This window comes from Anser cygnoides, chromosome 30, assembly GCF_040182565.1.
Source record: "Anser cygnoides isolate HZ-2024a breed goose chromosome 30, Taihu_goose_T2T_genome, whole genome shotgun sequence".
NCBI lineage: Eukaryota > Metazoa > Chordata > Aves > Anseriformes > Anatidae > Anser > Anser cygnoides.
This window is the reverse complement of record NC_089902.1, coordinates 3637131-3656863: the sequence shown is the minus strand read 5'-3', so window position 1 is coordinate 3656863 and position 19733 is coordinate 3637131. Positions and strand designations below refer to the sequence as shown.

The window sequence follows — 19733 nt, the reverse complement described above, 5'->3', positions numbered from 1 at the left end:
GGAAAGAAAGGGGAATGCTATCCTCACAAGGGACTAATATAAAATATCAGGAAGAAATATTGAAATTAATAACAGCTGTACAGAAACCCCAACAGGTGGCCATAATGCATTGTAAAGCTCATCAAGGAGGGATGTCAGAGATTGCAGAAGGTAACAGATTGGCAGATTTGACGGCCCGGAAGGTCGCGCGTGAAGTACGGAAAGTAATGGCTCTAATTCCATCGAAGGTAGGCCTCTCTTGTTTCAAATTACCTAAAAAAACCCAAGGTATTCCGCGGAAGATGAGAGACTTGCAAATTTGATGAAGGCCCAGAAGAATCCTGACGGGTGGTATGTGACTACGACAGGACAACTCATAGTGCCTCCTATAATAATGCGAGAAATTTTACAAATAAAACATAATGAATGTCACTGGGGTGCAGAAGCAATGGTGACCTATTTGAAACGAGGTGTCATCTCGGTACACATGTTAACAATGGCAAAGTCAGTAATGTCAAAATGTGAGCTTTGCTTAAAAAATAACCCGGTAGCAAGGAAACATGCTGAGATGGGGAGAATTAGAGCTGGAATAGAGCCTGAAGATTACTGGCAAATAGATTTCGTGGAACTGCCTAAAGCAAGAGGTTATAAATACCTATTGGTAGGGGTTGATACTTTTTCAGGATGGCCGGAGGCCCTTCCCTGTCGCACCAACCAAGCAAAGGAAACGGTAAAATGGTTACTACAGGAAATAATCCCTAGATTTGGTGTACCATTGGGTATTTCTTCAGACAGGGGACCACATTTCATTGCCAATGTGGTTAAGGAGGTTAGTAGGTTACTGGGAATCACCCAGAACACCCTATCCCACTTACTCCACCCCCATCCTATAGTACTAGCGTTAACAAGCAGGCATAGAGGAATCAATAAGATAGTAGACTAACGAAGATGCGTTCAGATTATACTTACTAATCTCTATATCAAGTTATACTCACTAACCTCTACTAACCTGATTCAACCTAATAGTAATGAAAATACTTGCTCTTGGTATGAGTGAAGTATTTTCAAAGGGGGGAAATGTTAGTGTTGGGGAGAATCGAATGGATGTTCTATTAATGTTTCTCAGGTGATGGATCATACGGTATAATTAAATATTATTAAATGTACTTACATTATCAAGTAATCTATGTATACTGGAAACCTAGGGAGTACACTGAACATTTAAAGGAATCGTTGAAGGGGAACCCTGGGAGGGAACAGGTACAACCTGACCTTGGATAAGGGCCTGGAAATGATGAAGTGAGTTGAAGCAGAACCGAGGAGCGGAGAGAGCATGCGTCGAATAGAAAGGTGAAAAGTTCAGCGAAGAGGAAGACTCCTTACTTCATCTGGACGACCACCTGGACGACCACCAGAGTGCGCCACGCATGTGCAAAGGGGAGGGGAGCTAATTAGAATGAAAAGCGAGGCTGATGTTGCAACCTGTAATGAATATGTATACCTGACGCAATATTGTATGTATAAATAACGGCTGGGAAGTAACGGGACTTGAAGCCAGATTTGGGCACCTGCCCCGGCTTCCAGCGCTGAATAAAGCACCTTCATATAATCACTTGGTGGTTATGTGGTTGCTACGCTAACACTATGAGTCCAGGGAGGGGCCCCGTTTCTCCCAGCACCAGAGCGGCACAGGGACAGGGATCGCGTGGTTACTGATGCTCTTAGGACCTCTTCCTCTACGTCCTCCTACTCACATGATGGCCCAGCTTTTCTGAAGCCTGCCTCATCTTCTTTCTCATCCTTTCTTGTCTGGGTAGGAGTTTCTTTCCTTTTTTAAAAACAAACAAACACACTAAGCAAAAAACTGACTTCCATATCCATCGTTTTTTCTTGCGTATAGGAGCAACTGATACAGACAAAGATTGGTTTTCTAGCCCAGACACAGGGTTCATAAAAGGAGCTGGAGTTGCTGCAGGGCATTTTGCAGGTGCTGTAGTGGCTGCAGGGTCTGTCAGAGGGGTTGGAGTGGCTGCAGGGCTTGTCACAGAGGTTGGAGTGGCATTGATTGTGGCTCTGTAAGCATAGGCCGAGACCCAGCACACTGCAGTGGTATGTGTCTCTTTGGAAATGCCAGGGTGATAACACCATTTTTTTAAGCATTTCACAGTTTTTTAGGATTCTACACTTGCTCAGGGATGAAGTTCCAAAGCTTTGGAGGTACCCCCTGCTCTAGGTGCCTGCCCAGATCCTCCCACACTCCCTGCCACTCCTCACTCTCCTGCCTCTGGACAGATCTCTGGATGGCATGCATTAAGTAGTTGCTTAAACATAAACAAAAGATGGAACACATGCAGGAAATGTAACAATAGGAACATGCTGGTTTGACCATCCCAAGGATATTCAAAGCTTTGAAGAGCTATTGTAATTAGCCTGGAGGAGAAGGGGGAGGTGAAGGAGAAAGGGAGAGTGAAGAAGTAGGGAAAGGCCTCCCCCACTGTCCATACCAGTTCCACCCATGCACCTCCTGCCCCACCCTGCATAGATTTACTCCCTGAGGAGAAAAGGCAAAAAGTGTAAAAGAGTGTAATTATTATTAATAGTTTCTAAGAGATGAAGAGATGGTTCCCGAGGTACAGAGGTGGCAAAACACAATTCCAAAAACAAGAACAACAGACCCCAAATCAAAAAGATTTACATTGTGATCAGCAACTGCTAAACTGATCTAATGCTTAGAACAACTTATTTTTAAAACGCTCTGGTCAGATCTGTCATCTCAACCGTTGTGCTCCACGCTAGGCACCAAGAAGACTTGCTGTGGTTTGACCCGGCAGGCAGCTCAGTGCTACAAAGCATTCATCCACTGGGATAGAGGAGAGAAGTGGGAGGAAAGGAAAAAAATCTATGGGTTGATATAAAAGCAGATTAATAGGACACAAAGGAAATAATAATAACAATAACAACAACAACATAATAATAATAGAATATATTTTTATTATTATTATTATATACACAAATAGGCTAACGAGATGATCTTTTTGTGAGCATATCAAAAGACAGAAAAGACGGGTGGTGGTGATTAGTTGGAAAGTGTTGGACCTGAGCATGACAGACATGATATGGAATAAGCGGTGAATATTGTCCTAGTTTTTGCTGCAAAAGAGTACATTTTTCTTCCTAGTAGCTGGTATGGTGTTGTGTTTCATATTTACAGAATTACAGAACAGTTTGGGTATGAAAGGACCTTAAAGATCACATCATTCCAACTCCCCTGCCATGGGCAGAGACACCTTCCACTAGACCAGGTTGCTGAAGGCCCCATCCAACCTGGCCTTGAACACCTCCAGGGATGGGGCATCCACAACTTCTCTGGGCAGCCTGTTCCTCTCACCCTCTGAGTAAAGGACTTCTTTCTAATGTCTAATCTGAATCTACCCTCTTTCAGTTTAAACCATTACCCCTAGTCTTATCGCTACTCTCTTTAATGAAGAGTCCCTCCCCAGCTTTCCTGGAGGCCCCTTTAGGTACTGGAAGGCCGCTGTAAGATCTCCCCGGAGCCTTCTCTTCTCCAGGCTGAACAACCCCAACTCCCTCAGCCTGTCGTCATAGGAGAGGTGCTCCAGCCCCTTGATCATCCTCGTGGCCCTCCTTTGGACTCATTCTAATAGATCCATGTCCTTCTTGTGCTGGGGGCCCCAGACCTGAACGCAGTACTCAAGGTGTGGCCTCACCAGGGCTGAGTACAGAGGCACAATCACTTCCCTACTCCTGCTGGCCACACCATTCCTGGTACAAGCCCAGATGCTGTTGGCCTTCTTGACCACCTGAGCACCCTGCTGGCTCCTATTCAGCCGACTATCCACCAATATCCCCAGATCCGTTTCCCCTGGGCAGCTGTCCAGACACCCTTCCCCCAGCATTATGTTGGGCTGTTGTGCCCCAAGTGCAGGACCCGGCACTTGGCCTTGTTGAACTTCATACAGTTGACCTCAGCCCATGGGTGCAGCCTATCCAGATCCCTCTGCAGAGCCCTCCTACCCTTGAGTCGATCTACACTTGCATCTAACTTGGTGTCGTCTGCCAACTTACTGAGGGTGCACTCGATCCCTTCATCCAGATCACTGATGAAATTATTGAAAAAGAAGATACAGCCAATTTTTAACCCAAGAAAGCATACATCCATCCTGGCCTTGAGCAGCCAGTTTCCCCAGGAGAATGCTGGGAGAAACAGTTTCAAAAACCTTACTGAGGTCTAGGTAGACCACATCCACAGCCTTTCTCTTCTCCACTGAGCACATCGCCTTGTCTTAGAAGGAGATCAGATTTGCCAAGCAGGACCTGGCTTTGATAAACCCATGCTGACTGGGCCTGGTCACCTGGTGGTCCTGGAAGTGTTACGTGATGCTATTCAAGATAATCTGCTCCATGAGCTTCCCCAGCACTGAGGTCAGACGGACAGGCCTGTAGTTCCCCAGATCCTCCTTCTGCCCCTTCTTGTAGATGGCTGTCACATTTGCTAGTTGCCAGTCACCTGGGACCTTGCCTGATAGCCAGGACTGCTGATAAATGATGGAAAGTGGCCTGGTGAGCACTTCTGCCAGCTCCCTCAGTACCAACACGTGGATCCCACCTGGCCCCATAGACTTGCGTACGTCTAAGTGGAGTAGCAGGTCTCAAAACTTTTCCTCATGGATTATGAGGGCTTCATGCCACTCGCTGTCCCTATCTACCAGTTCAGGAGTCTGAGTACCAGGGGAACCACTGTTCTTGCTGCTGGAGAATGAGGCAAAGGAAGCAATAAAAACCTCAGCATTTTCCTCATCACCTTTACTTATGTTTCCCCCCACAACCAACAGAGGATGAAGATTCTCATTGCTCCTCCTTTTATTTTATTTTATTTTATTTTATTTTATTTTATTTTATTTTATTTTATTTTATTTTATTTTATTTTATTTTATTTTATTTTATTTTATTTTATTTTATTTTATTTTATTTTATTTTATGAATTAAAAAAAAATATATTTTTTTAATTATCCTTAATAGATAGATTAGGCTCCAGTTGGTCTTTTGACCGTTTAATTTTGTCCCTGCACAGCCTCACAACATTTAGAATGTGGTTCCAAACAAAATGACAGCATGCATGAGAAGGAAGCAGAGAAAAGGTAGAATCCAGTGGAATTCAATCCCCTAATAATTACATAATATGCTCCAGTTTTATTCCACTAAATCCTGTATTGTCCAAATTGTCCTGCAATTGTTGATGCAGTTATCTTGTAATAGACAGCATGACCAGGGTGAGCCATCTGCCTGCAGATATTAACAGCTGACAGAATGGAGCATCAGTGTGGAGGAACAATGAAAAAATGAAGGATTTCTCCTATAGAAACCTCTTGACATTTGCAAGGAGAAGAGCTCAGTCCTGCAGCAGAGGAAGAGGAACCCCACACATCAGGGCAGACTGGGACCCTGCTGAGTGAGCAGTGCCCAGCAGGAGGAGGGCCTGGGCACCACGAGGGATGCCATACGAGCAGTGGTGCTGCTCCCCAGGAACCAGGCCAGCTTCCTACAGAGCTGCCTTACGAGGAGCATGGCCACCAAGAAGATCTGAGGTATCAGACTCAGCTCAGATCCGGTGTGACACCACACGGCCAAGGGTCTGCAGACAGCAGGGAAAGAGGTGCAGGTCTGGGAGTCCCTAGGACAGGCTTGTGTGGAGAGGACAGAGGCCTCTGACAAGGCTGAGAGTCCCAACAGGACCCAGGGCTTTGTGTCCATGGCTCTGGCTGTTGTCTCTGCCACTGAGGCCTAGGAGGAGACAGCTTATCGGTAAAGCACCAGGGCCTCATTGCCTCCTCGCCCCCACCCATGAACCAGGCAGGGCTCGTGCCATTCTCCTGCACTTGGCCATGCACATCCCCATCTCCTCCTGGCCCAGGAAGAGCCCTGAGCAGTGTGTGAAGGGAAAGGATCTCCCTTCCCAGGGTCTGGGGGTCAAGGCCTGGCCCTTGTGCTTGGTGACACACATGTAGTTTTCCTACACATCAGGGTCACCTTCACACTGCCTTTGTCTCCTTGTCCTCACTGCCTCCAATGCTCTGCTCTAACGAGCTCCAAGGGAGGCTGTGTCAGGGCTGGCCCTCAGGGGGACACGGCAGGAAACTTGCCTCTGACTTGGACTTGTTGAGAGATGGCTTCAATTGTCTCTCAGTGCCTGAGCTTCGTGGGCTCCTCAGCAAAGCCCCCCGAGGGGGGATTCCAATGCCTTGGGCTGGGCGTGTGGTGCTGAGCTGGGCCGGGCTCGTGGGACAGAGAGAGCTCGTGGCAAGAGGGCCCTGGTGCAGAGAGACAGCTGTGCCCAGGAGCAGCTCCTGTGCACAGCGCAGCAGGGCTGGGGGCTCTGACCGCAGCTGGCACGGGGAGAGGAGAGAAGGAGAGAGGGCTTGGAGGCAGTTGGCAGTGGGAGGATGCTGAGAGCTGCCTGCAGGAGAAATCTGCACAGCCCTTGACAAGGTACGTCTCTGGCTGCAGGGCCATGCAGCTGCACGTCCTGGAAGGGTCTCCTGCTGGGTCTTGTTGCTGGGAGGGCAGTGGGCAATGCAGTAGGCTTTGGGAGTCCTGCTGGATAGCGCTGTGATGTGAGGCAGTCTGACAAAAGCCCCTCGGAGTGCCCTAAGCCAGGTGCCCCCGGTCAGCCCAGAACACCCTGCCCTGGCTGGCCAGGCCGGGCTCTCTGCCAGCTGCCCTGGAGCGCCTGCAGCAATGGAGGTGCCCCTTGGCAGGGCCCTGTTGGTGGCAGGGTGCTGCAGGGCAGTGCTGAGCACAGCCACGTGGGATGGCGTCTGTGAGCATGGGCAGGGGAAAAGAAGAGGTGGGTGCAGAGCAGCAGCTTGCAGAAGCTCTCAGACGGGTGAGAGGGCAGCTGCAAACAGGCTGGTGGACAGAGTTCCTCTGCTCAGCCTTCAAAGTTTCCCCCTTCTTCGTGCCTCCCTCCTGCTGCACAGCAGGAAGGACTCCTCTGGAGCCCACAGCAGCCCCTGCTCCCAGTGCCACTCTCAGCCAGCACCAGCTGCAGCTCAAGCAGGAGAGCTGCAGAAAGGTTCTCCTGCAAGGAGAGAGGCTTGGGCTGGGGGTGCTCTAAGGCTTGCAATAGTTTTTCCTCAGAGAAGCCTCTTCTAACATTGTTCTGCCTTCTTTCTTCAACAGAGAACTGTGTCCAAAGTCAGCAAATGCCCAACAGCAGCTCTGTGAGGGAGTTCCTCCTGCTGGCATTCACAGACACGCGTGAGCTGCAGCTCCTGCACTTCGGGCTCTTCCTGGGCATCTACCTGGCTGCCCTCCTGGGCAACGGCCTCATCCTCACCGCCGTAGCCTGCGACCACCGCCTCCACACCCCCATGTACTTCTTCCTCCTCAACCTCATTGTGCTTCTTGTATTTGGATAAGCCCTAAGATCTCATGTATGTTGGTGACAGTCCTCTGATCTCTACATTGGCATCTCTTCAATGTCTCTGCACGCCTCTTGCAAACCTGTTTCAGGAATAAACCCAAGGAGCTGCTTCCTGAACAGACCTCTTGCTTTTCTGGGCCTCACAATGGATCAGAAACCCAGCGTGATCAGTGAAGGACCAAGGGCTGGACCGGGAGCTGCCTTCCTCCTTGACTAAGCCCCAGAAAAAAGGAATTGGCCTTGACTGGCCTGGTACTGTCCCAGTGGTGCTGGGTCTGATGGCAAATGGCATCCTGGAGAGGAATCTGGAGCTGCTCTGTGCGTGGGCCAGGCCTCTTGTGCTGGCCTGGGGAGCGGGGCTGGCCCTGCGGGGCACAGGCACTCTGTGCTGGGGATGTCCCAGGCAGGAGAGCAGGGCTCCTGCAGCTTCACGGCCCTCCATCTCCTGAGCCGTGGCTGGCCCCAGCGCGGGGGCTGCTGGGGAGGCCCAGAGCCGCCTTTGTGCCAGCAGCTGCGGTGCCTTGCGAGGGGCTGGGGCTGTGCTGGCCGTGCCCAGAGCCCTGCAGCAGGCTGCGGTGGGCACTGGCCTGGGGCCAGCCCAGCCTGGGCTGCTGGGCTGGGGAGAGGTCCGGGAGCTGGGGAGAGGTGGGCAGGGGCTGGGCTGGGCTGGGCAGTGCCCGGCAGAGGGCACCAGCAGCGTCAGGGAGCGGTGGCAGCATGCAGGGGAGGGCTCCCAGCAGGGCTTGGTGCTGCAGAGCCAGGGCTGGGGAAGGGAGCCCTGAGCTGCAGGGGCAGGGGACACGAGGCCGCTCGGGGCCCTTGCTGGCCTGGGCAGAGCAGGAAGGGGGCCCAGGGCATTCGTCCCCTCACCGCAGCCTGCCACGACCTGCACGGCGCTCACGGAGCATCCAGGGCCAGGCTCTGCCCCATGGTGCTCAGGGAGAGGGCAAAGCCTCTCTGAAATAGAGGCTGAAACTGAAAAAGGTCCCTCCGCTGCCCCGTGGTGTGACAGGGCCAGGGTGGGACAGCTTACCTTTATTGGATGTAGTTCTTGTGTAATTTGCATTGGTGATGGCACAAAAAGACAGCTCCTTCACCAGTGATGTACATCCTTCTTCATGTTAGGACACAACTCAGCGTCCTTCACTCTGCTTTATCTCACAGATGAACTGGATTAGGTCTCCTTGATTACTCTGAGGCACAATCCAATGTTTTTTGCCTTCTGCTACTCCAGCACAATACCTATGACTTTCCCTTACTCTGCGCATTGACCTGATGGGTCATTTCACATTTTTCACTTTCATATCCCTAGCTGGAAGGGGATGATTCCCCAAAGTGGGGCAAGCTGATGGGTTCTGGCTCAGCCAATTGAAGCATGCTATACTGGTGTTTTTCAGCCTGAGTTTGCTAAAGATGACCCAGGAAGGGAAACGGATGTTCAAGTGTCTCGTAGGAATAAGGAAGTGTATCATCGGTTTCCAATGGCCATTTCAAATCTAGCTCTATCCCAGGAACCCACAGAAAAAGGGGTTTGTCTTTGAAGGGGTTTCCCTTTAGTGCTGGGCTTCCCTTCCAGTGCAGGGCTGGGCTGCAGTTACAGGGACAAAGACCACTGCTGGCAGTGGAGGTGCCCTGGGAACTCCACCTGGCTCCACTGGATTTTCCCAAAGGGCTCCAGTCTCCTGCCGGTCTTTTCTGATATCTGCCGGTCCAGGGAAGTGCCTCAAACAGAATGGGGCCACAGGAGGTTTTCCTTGATTGCTTGTGGTCGGACAGAAAAATTCTGCCCGAATACCCAATAATTTCTTTAGTACTCAATTAATAAAGCAATTACTCATCAGCTCAAATGATTCAATCCCTTCCATTAAATGTCTCACGTGAATGATAATTTCTATCATGAAGAAATTTTCAGGATGTATATTCAGGACAGGAGAAGAAATCCTGGTGTTCACCTGTACTTGCTTTGTCATCACTTTCTCTATGATGGTGTGCTCCCTCATCTTCCAGTCATGAAACCCATCTTGATTACACAGACCCTGCTGAATGTCCCCTTTCCAGTTGCCTGTCTGCAGCTATGCACTTCCCATGGTTCTCCTGCTTTGCCCTCCCCTTACTCTTGGATCATTCAGACCGCTCTCACCAACCCAGTTGCTGCTTTGAGTTTCAGTGAGTTCCAGCTCACCCATCTCTCAGCAGTCTAACGGTTTCCTTAGCAAGAAACTCATTGTTTCTCATTGAATTAGTATGATATGGATTAATATTAACACTATGATTTTAAATTTCCTATTAATCAGTGTAAAATATATCATGTACAGTCATTCTTATGGGAAGGAAACATCACTGGAGGAAACAAAATGAGGAACTTGAACTTTTTTTTTTTTGAAAATTGCAGCATGATTTCCTGTTGTTTGTTTTTCAATAGGAAAAACCCTGCTCTTCCTACCTAAGCAAGGCTTCAAAGGAGTAACCCTAGACCAATATCTATAGGAAAATGATGCTCCGAACTGAAATACAACAAAATTCAGCCTTTCAAATGAGGAAAGATTTCTACTAGATGCTCTTTGAAATCTTCCTCCTTAACTACACCATGAAAGCTCTCCTATTAGCTGAACAAGTCTTGAAGACTTGAAGAAAACTGTGGGAGAGATATGTCTGCTTAGGACATTCTGCATTTTAATGAGCTCCATGCTGTATTTTGGTGCTGAGTCATTGAAACTTGGGTACTGAGAGGAGAATGATGCAACTGCTTGAGAAGGTAAAGTCAGAAGGAAAAGTTGAAGTGACTTGGAGTATTAATGGGCCCCACTGAGAGCTGTTCCTAACAAAGCCTCCCCAGGGACTTGTTAGGGCAGATCATTGGAGGCCATGATTGCAGAGAGGCAAAGCGCTGTGCTGAGAAAAGTCTTGGTTGGTTTTGGTGAAGCAGAAAGGCCAAGACCTGACCCCAGCCCCTGGGAGGGGAGATCCTGCACCCCCCCGTCTGGCTCAGGGCTCTTCTTGGGGTCTGTATGATGTGGTGGGCAGTGTGATGCCACGAGAAGAACTTCATTAGGACACCTCCCCACCCCTGCACAAGGTATCAAGGAAGCAGTGAGGCCCCATTGCAATGACTCTATCTCGTCTCCTCAGAAGCTCTAGCCAAAGGGACAAAAACAGCAGGGCTGTTGGGGCCTTCCCTTCTTGCCAGCACCCTCTGCCTTCTCCTCTGCAGGCTTTCCTATGCTGTCCCACACTTTACCCTATTTCCCTGAAGTCTGCAGACACCCAACTCTGTTCACCATCTTGCTCTCATTCAGGACTTTACATCATTTCACCAATGTCTATTCAACTCTCACCAGCTGTTCCTTGAAACAGAAAGCCTTGGTGTGATCATAGACTCTGTTTGGGTGACCTCTGTCACCACGCCACGACCCTTTGAGGGATATTTCTTCCTCCTCGTGGACAGTGACACCCTTCCAAGGTGCACCTTGTGGCAGTTTTCCTCTCCTGCTCTTTCCTACTACCAAAGAAAGCTCCATCAGGGCGGAAACAACTCCTGAAGTAGGCATCCCAACCCATCAGGCTCCTTGCGGCCTGTCAGCCAAGCAGACAGAAGTCACCTCACCAGCATCTTCCAAGGCCTGGGCCTGCTGCTGGCCTTGCAGCTTCTTGGCTAGACACAGCCAAGCCTTGTGCCTCCTGCTGTCCAGTCCTGGACTCAAGCAGAAGGGACAGGACAAGCCCTGTGTGGGCCTTCTTTCCGTCTGGGTCCTCCTGGGGATGGAGGCAGAAGGGATCCCACAGGCAGCATGCCAAGCAGGGGCCTTCTGCTGGCCTAGCAGGGCCACTGGCAGATGTCGGCCCCAAAGTGCACATCCCAGGGAGAAGCCAAGGCTGACCTGCCACCTCCAGACACAAGGGACCTCACAGTCCCTTTGCGTGACACGTTCCTGCTGCTGCCCTATCAGCTGCAGAGACAGAAGTGACCTCCCAGTCACTGCCCCAGTCACATTCCTCCTGCTGGGGCAGGAGATCCTGAGGTAGAGCTGACCTCTCTAGGCCCTCGGTACCTGTTTTTCACTTTCTGGGTTAGAGATTAAAAAAGATTTAGTGGGAGGGTTTGGTGTTGTGCTTGGTGTGTCAGGTGTGTGGTTAGGGTATGGACAAGCCTTGTGATTTAGGGTTTTGTATGGTTCTTCCAAGAATCTAGGCTTAAATAGACCATTTAAATCTAGTGTTAAGGGTAGGGATCAAGGTAAGCAAGAGAGTAAGGGTAAGGGAAAGAGGCTACGGGCTGAGTTTTGGCTTCAGTGCATACTTTGAGGTCAGGCATAAGAGTAGTGGATTCCTGTCAGGGTGTGGAGTAGCATTTAAATTTAGGAATTAAGTTTACTGGTTGAAGCCGGTGTAGGGCCTCATGTGACTATTTTAAGTCGCAGTTACAACAGCATCAGCAAAAACCTGAACCTTCTTACCTCTACAAAATCCTTAATTTCTGCCGGCCAAGCCCCTATTCCCTTCTCCAAATCTCACATCTCTCCTGTCCCGGGTTTCTCCCGAACTCCCCATATCAGTCATCTTCTTAGGGGCATGTTGATGATGGCTTTCATGAGCTCAGCGTATCCATCACGCCTCTGTTGGCTCCTCTGTTTCTGAGAAAAGTGGCACTGAAGACACGATGGAAAAGGACACAAAAGTCCATCAGGGCACCCTGCACAATGTGCCCAGCAGCTCTGCACCTCCAGAAATGTGCTGTTCCTGCCTACAAGTTTTCTTTCCAGAATGGCTCCTATGGATCCAGGGTAACTTTTCCCAGGCCCTCACTTCCCCAGGCCACACCACTCTTCCCACAGGCCCCACGTGTCTCTCCAACCCTCCCCTCTTCCCCTGCAGTAGTGGCACCTCACCGCAGCAGGTTGGGGCATCTCCAGGCTCAGGGATGTTTCCTGAGGGCCTGCCCCGTGTGGGGAGTGGCGGGGAGGAAGAGAGCAAGGTCAGCTCCTGGGGCCTGGCTGAGCACAGCCCAGCCATCCCGCACCGCGGGCAGGCCCCTTCTCCCAGGCTGAGGCACACACGCAAGGTGGACACTTCTCCATCAGCCCAGCTTCGCGCAGGGCCCTTCAGCCCTGTCCCTGTCCTGGGACTCGCCTCCTCCTCCTCCACCCACACACATACATTGCTTTCCATTTGGGACCCAGGCAGGACTTTAAGGATCTGCTAAAGCCCTGAATTTCCATGTTTTTCATAGTCTTCACACAAGTCTTCCTCCTGCCATCCCCACTGCCTAGCCCTGCCTTCCAGGTGGAACTCAGTAACGTGGTGCTCAGCAATAAATAATGGGGTCATCCTTCCAAGAGAGGGTAGAAATTTCTCGGTGGCAGGCTGCAGAGCTAATGAAATATTGCGTCTTCTTCAAGGCTTTAAATAAGGCCTCGCCAATTATTATGCAGTCTTATGGGCCTTCACCTGCTGGCTCTTCACGGCCTCCCCTGGTGTTGCAGAGCCCTCCTTAGGCCCTGGACACCTCAGATTCGCTTTTCCCCCTAAAAGACTCTTCCTTGGATGGTCACTCATTTTAAGAGGTCCTAATCACTACCCACTGAGCACATTGTCCCTGCAGATCCCCTGACATCTACTGTCAGCTCCAGATTCCTCTCCAGGCTGGAATCTGCCATCAGCCCCACTGCAGGGGGCGCAGTCCCATGCAGATGATTCCAAGACTGCATTTGCCCTGAGCAACCCCCCTTGCTACCATGCTGCTAGCGTTATAAATTACTCTTTTAGCCAGAAAGAATTAGTTTATTGAGTAAGCGATCAGCAAGCAAAACAGCGCTTGGCGGCCGGGGAGTCCGTGCTCCTCCAAACGGTGCGCGCCCCCCCCCCTTCACAGTCCCCTTTTATCATCGAGTTCTTCCGGGGTTACGTAGCCCCCTTCCTGCTACTGCGGCTGCGCCGACTGTTGCTAGGGGGTCGTCTCCGGTCCCTCTGGTGGTCGCACGGATGAAGGCCATAGTCTTCCTCCGCTTGGTATGTGATTTTTTTGCCTCCTTAACCGGTCATGCTGTTTTGTCTTCAGATAGGACAGTGGGTTATCAATTTTGCAGTTATAGTATTTACACAAAGTTCTCTCAACTATCCGCCCGAGACAGCAACAGGCAGGGAGCCTCAAGGTCCTTACAGCCACCTGGAGACTCCCTTTGTTCCTACTTGATATAGCCATGGGAAATAATGAACAAACATGCTTCATACACCACAATCCCTCCTTTTTCTTTTAGTTAGTTATTTTGTTCATTAATTCCTGGTATGCCTGACTGCTGAGCGTTAGAGGTTCAGCATCCTCACTCGTGGTTATGGGTTCGTATTTGGCACTGATATGCATCAAATGTGCTGCCTCCAAACGGTTTTTTTACAATCACGATTATTCGATTAAGAATACATGGCCCAAAAGTTAGACTCAATATTAGTAACAACAAAGGTCCCGCTATTGTCGACAGTAAAGTTGTAAGCCAGGGTGAATAATTAAACCAAGATTCGTACCAATTCTGCTTAGCCTCATTTTCTTGCTTTCTTTTTTCTAATCCTTCTCTGAGCTTCCTCATTGTATCCCTCACTACTCCAGTGTGGTCTGCATATACACAGCATTCTTCTTTCAATGTGGCACATAATCCACCGTGTTGTAAAAACATCAGATCTAATCCTCTACGATTTTGCAAAACAACTTCTGATAGTGACCGTACCGATTTTTCCAGGGCAGTGATTGACTGTTCAATTTGAGTTAAGTCCTCATCTACGGTCACACATAGGGAGGTAAACTCCTGACTCTGTCTGACCAGAGAGGCAACTCCAGTGCCCACCCCGGTGCCTCCCAGAATTATCAACATTGCCAATGTTATAGCCGTGATTGGTTCTCTTTTTGTTAAATGTTTCTCTGCTACTGTGTGCCGTGTATATACGTACTCTTCAGAATGGTATAGAATTCTTGGTATAATTATCACCTGTATACAAAAATCTTGAGATACATTAAAGAGTTCAAGTGATAAACAAGGGGTAACACCTATCGATGAGCAGACCCATCTAGCATTGTTTGCGGGTATTAACCACCTTTCTCTACTTCCTGGTGTAACCTTCTCCATAATACTGCATATATGGAGCTTCTCACTAGGGATTGTACCTACACACCTGCCATTCCCAGTTACTTCCATCAATGTTATTCCTACATCCCTTCCCCAATTGCATTGTGGAGGGTTGGGGTTACGTGAACGGGTGGCCTCTCCCAGATTTCCAATAGCGTCATAATATGGAGGCCTTATATCAAGACATAACCAGCGAGGTCTAGGTACGTTTGGATTTGTTTGATTCAATAAGTAATAAGTAGCATCCATGATTCTCCACATGTTATTCTCAGTCATCCCTTCACTTTTAATTTCATATTTTTGACCCACTGATTTATTAATGACCTTTAGTGGTTTTGGGCTATTAGAAGTTTGTATTCCAAAAGCTTGTGTAGGTTGAATTCTTAAAACACTCCCTGACAATTCTTGGTTTGGTCCCACCCGTTGGGGGTTCTTATATATTGTCTCTCCCCTATCAGCTCCAGATTCATAAAACCTGATTCCCCAACGTTGTCCTAGGGCCCATCTTTGATCCCCCGGTTGGGTTACATTGATGTATATGAATTTGCAATCTGACCTGGAGTACTGTGGACCCCCACCAGAGAGGGTGGTGTAATGCTGTAGTTCGCCCTTATGGTTACATCCTGGTGGCCCGTATCCCACCTTCAAATATCTGTCTGCTCCAGCTCCGGGATTCCAGTCTGTGGCAATAGTCTCACAATCCCAATAAGCACAAAAGTATTCATGTGGATAATTACAATACGGTCTTCCCAGGTTAGAACTTGGGCACATATAGAAGCTCAATTGACCAGAACGCTTTTGCTATGTTTTTGCCCCATGTCACAAGGTCACACAGTAAGACCCTAAAGCTAGGGCCCCCAGCAATGGTTATTTGCTGCACAACATGGTAATCTTCCCATCTAATTAGGCTCCAAGTAAAAGTCTATGAGGGTGCGCAGACCCAGGAACAGTGAAAACAATTGCACCTATTATTATGTACACTATGTATCGCAAAAAGTGGCTAGGGCTCATTTTCCGGAGTTCTTTACCCGGCCACACAGTTCCCCACCGTTTCACTCTCTGCCTCGCTTGTCAGTTCGGTTGCGGCGAACTACAAGGTGCAGGTTCTTCTTGGCAGCAGTAGTGTTCTTCAGGGGAGTTTCTCGGGTAGCCTCTACACACTCTGTTGTCTTCTTAGCACAGAAGGACGCTTAACCCCGAGAGCTGACACACTGGTTTGTACAGGTGGGGAGGAAGATCAGTTCTCTTTAAGTTGGTGGACCTCTTCCAAAAGTTTCTCCACAGTCGAGACACAGGCCTGTAGGGAAGAGGACAGGCTTCCTTCCCACTGCTTTTGACTTGCCTATAGTGAGAACATTATTTTCTGTAGGAACAGAACATTCTCACAATTTCCACTTAGTGAAAGTAACACTAATGCCACCAGTATCTATCCAAATCTGTTTCTACTTCCCACAAGACATCATCTGAGTTCACATTAAGGCACCTTTTTCACACAGGCTGTTGTTCCATCTTAACAAATACTTAAAAATATTCTTCGAAGTCAGGCTTACCTGTAAGCACTTGAGCTTCTGAGTTTGTCTTTTTTATTATTATTTTATTTTATTTTTAAGGGCTGGAAAGGGAGCTCAGAACCCACGTAAGTAATTTCACTGAAAACAGAAAAGGTGAAGGAAGTACTCAAACTCCTCAACATCAAACAACTGTAGAACCCAGGAACACTTACCTGCCAGCTTCTGAGCTTGAGTCACTTCCCAACTACTTCACAGTGAAGTCGTACCACCAGGGTTTTACTGTACTGAGAAGGCACCACCAACGTAGCTAGCTCCTAGAGTCACTAAAACTATTTCACAGAGATGGTAGAAAACATGAAGAAAAAGCAGCCTATGGGGAACACTGAGTCCATTGCACCACAATGGAAAAGCACCCTAAATAACACAAGCCTCCAACTCCCCTGGGGAGACAATTCCCCACCACTCCTCATGCTTCCTATAGAGCAAAGGTCAAATGATCCACACCTGGCAGATTTCACTTAACAAGGGTGGAGCCAAGAGACCTTGTGGAATAGGCTCATCTACCTGGCTTCAGTCTTTGAAGGTCAATCACTCCTTATCACTAACAGAAATAGCCTGAGAAGGGGCTTAGTGGTTAGAGTTGACCTAATGAATTAACTACAAATGGTGCACAAGGGTCACATTTCTCTTAGTCATTCTGTGAGGAAAATTAGTACAGAGCCTGTTAAAATCAATCAATCAATCAATTTATAAATAAATAGAAGAAATAAAAGGAAAAAGAAAATGACCTTGAAGGGAAAATGGCTATCATAGATTTTCTTCTGTCTAGTCATGGCAGATAAAGAATATAGCAATCAGAATTACTTTTCTTGATTATTATTTAAATTTGCTTTTCTGAGATCTCTTCTTTCTGTAGGACTTCTCAAAATCCAGCCCCGTGACCTGTGACTACACTATTTACTTTGGCTGCGTATAAAATCTCACGTATAAATGCCAGGATCCAGATCCTCACTCACTATTCAGGTCAAGGGCTGGGCTGAAGGTTTGGGCTTTAATTTGGTTACATGCCTACATTGCTGTTTCCTGGCAGGTTATGGGAAGAAGATTGGCTGGACTGGGGGAGCTTATGTACATGTGGCTTTTAGGCTGCAGTGTTCCTCTAGATCTGGAAGTCTGAAGAGGGTTGCAGTCTCCAAGCTCAGATACAACCATAGTCTGGCGAAACTGATTATTGTGTCCCTTGCCGTACCTGTTCCTTCACCTCCTCTTCAGAGACAAGGACACGCATCTCTTTCGTGCTCCTCCGTTAGGAAACAAACCAGGAGAGATTAAAGCCTCTTTCTTCAAGTCAGTAAGATACTGGGCTCCAAAGATGGTGAAGGGCCTAGAGGGGAAGACGTATGAGGAGCGGCTGAGGTCACTTGGCCTGGTCAGCCTGGAGAAGAGGAGGCTGAGGGGAGACCTCATCGCAGTCTACAGCTTCCTCACGGGGGGGTGTGGAGGGGCAGGCGCCAATCTATTCTCTTTAGTCACCAGTGATAGGATCCATGGGAATGGTTTCAAGCTGAGGCAGGGGAGGTTTAGGCTGGACATCAGGCAGAGGTTCTTCCCTGAGAGCGTGGTCGCCCACGGGAACACGCTCCCCAGGGAACTAGTTACTGCACCAAGCCTCTCAGAGTTTAAGAAGCATTTCGACTGTGCACTTAGTCCCATGGTCTGAATTTTTGGGTAGACCTGTGTGGTGCCAGGAGCTGGACTTGATGATCCTTATGGGTCCCTTCCAACTCGGGATATTCTATGATTCTGTGATTATTATTTTGTGACTTATTCCCATTGCAACAGCACAGATGCAGCTAACTACTTCTGGAAGACAACTGAAATAGCTTCTTCAGTGCATGCTTGAGCTCCTGGTTCCTTATGCTGTAGATGAGTGGGTTCACTGCTGGAGGTACCACTGAGTACAGAACTGACACCACCAGGTCCAGGTGTGCGGAGTAGATGGAGGGGGGCTTCAGGTGGGCAAATGTGGCAGTGCTGATAGACAGGGAGACCACGGCCAGGTGGGGGAGGCACGTGGAAAAGGCTTTGTGCCGGCCCTGCTCAGAGGGCATCCTCAGCACCACCCTGAAGATCTGAATATAGGACAGCACAATGAAAACAAAGCAAACAACACCTAAACAGAAGCTAAATGCAATGAACCCAACTTCCCTGAAGTAGTCTGAGTCTGAGCAGGAGAGCTTGAGGATCTGGGGGACTTCACAGAAGAACTGGTCCACAGCATTGCCTTGGCAGAGGGGCAGGGAAAATGTAGTGGCCGTGTGCAGGACGGCATTGAGAAAGCCACTGCCCCAGGCAGCTGCTGCCATCTGGGCACAAGCTCTGCTGCCCACGAGGCTCCCGTAGTGCAGGGGCTTGCAGATGGCAACGTAGCGGTCGTAGGACATGACAGTGAGAACATAAAATTCTGCTGTAATCAAGAAGACAAATAGAAAGACCTGTGCAGCACATCCTTGATAGGAGATGGCCCTGGTGTCCCAGAGGGCATTGGCCATGGCTTTGGGCAGACTGGTGGACATGCAGCCCAGGTCGAGGAGGGTGAGGTTGAGGAGGAAGAAGTACATGGGGGTGTGGAGGCGGTGGTCGCAGGCTACGGCGGTGAGGATGAGGCCGTTGCCCAGGAGGGCAGCCAGGTAGATGCCCAGGAAGAGCCCGAAGTGCAGGAGCTGCAGCTCCTGCGTGTCTGCGAATGCCAGCAGGAGGAACTCGCTCACAGAGCTGCTGTTGGGCATTTTCTGACATTGGGCACAGCTGTCTGTTGAAAAGGAGAAGGCAGAAAAATGTTAAAACAGACTTCTCTGAGGAAAACTTATTGCAAGCCTTACAGCACTCTCATCCCAAGCCTCTCTCTTTGCAGGAGAACCTTTCTGCAGCTCCATGACTTGAGTCCCAGCTGATGCTCTCTGGGAGTGGCACTGGGAGCAGGGACTGCTGTGGGCTCCAGAGGAGTCCTTCCTCCTGTGAAGCAGGCTGGAAGCAGGAACACGGGGGAAACTCAAGTTCAGTCCACTTACGAAATCAATAAACTTTTAGTTTTGTTGTAGAGAACACATCCAACCGCAGTGTAGAGCAAGGCAAATATTCTTATGCTCAGGACAACAATCACACTCTTGTGTTTCACAATAAGTGGAAACTGCTTAAAGCAGAGAAGCCCCAGTCCCAGTGCATCTGGACAGAATTCTCACCTTATTTCCGGGTTTCTTAGCAGGATCTCAGCTCCTCCCTCCTAACCAGGGGTGCAAACGCCTCCTTCCAGCTGCCAACTGACAGCCGTCCAGCACCACGGACATGGCCTAAGCACGGAGGTGTCTTCTCCTTGGGGCACCTGGATAACACAAGGATGCCATGAGAGAGCTGCATCCTGCTGGAGACCAGCCTGCAGACCAGAAGAACACCCCACAGACAGACATGAATATCCACAAGGTGAGGTATCCCAGTATCCCATCTGCATCCCCTGCAGTGCCTGAAGGAGGCTGGGCCACCCTGCTGTTGTCTGACCAGGGGCACCTGGCTTAGGGCACTCCAAGGGGCTTCTGCCAGACTTTCTCACCTTGCAGTGCCATCCAGCACGACTCCCAAAGCTTACTACATCGCTCACTGCTCTCCCAGAAACAAGACCCAGCAGGAGAC

The 19733-nt window shown here is 49.3% G+C and overlaps 1 protein-coding gene and 1 long non-coding RNA gene across 2 annotated transcripts; both read right to left on the bottom strand.

Moving 5' to 3' along the window:
- Window positions 1–15555: 15555 nt before the first annotated feature.
- Window positions 15556–16593, bottom strand: LOC136787771 (uncharacterized). Its single transcript, XR_010826932.1, has 2 exons — window positions 16259–16593; window positions 15556–15877 (listed from the first exon to the last, which is right to left on the bottom strand). It is a non-coding gene; the product is annotated as an uncharacterized lncRNA (long non-coding RNA).
- A 1098-nt stretch (window positions 16594–17691) lies between these two features.
- LOC136787541 (olfactory receptor 14C36-like) lies at window positions 17692–18835 on the bottom strand. The gene has a single exon (XM_066984850.1). The coding sequence runs from the start codon at window positions 18833–18835 to the stop codon at window positions 17900–17902; it is 936 nt and encodes a 311-aa protein (XP_066840951.1). The 3' UTR covers window positions 17692–17899.
- Window positions 18836–19733: the final 898 nt, after the last annotated feature.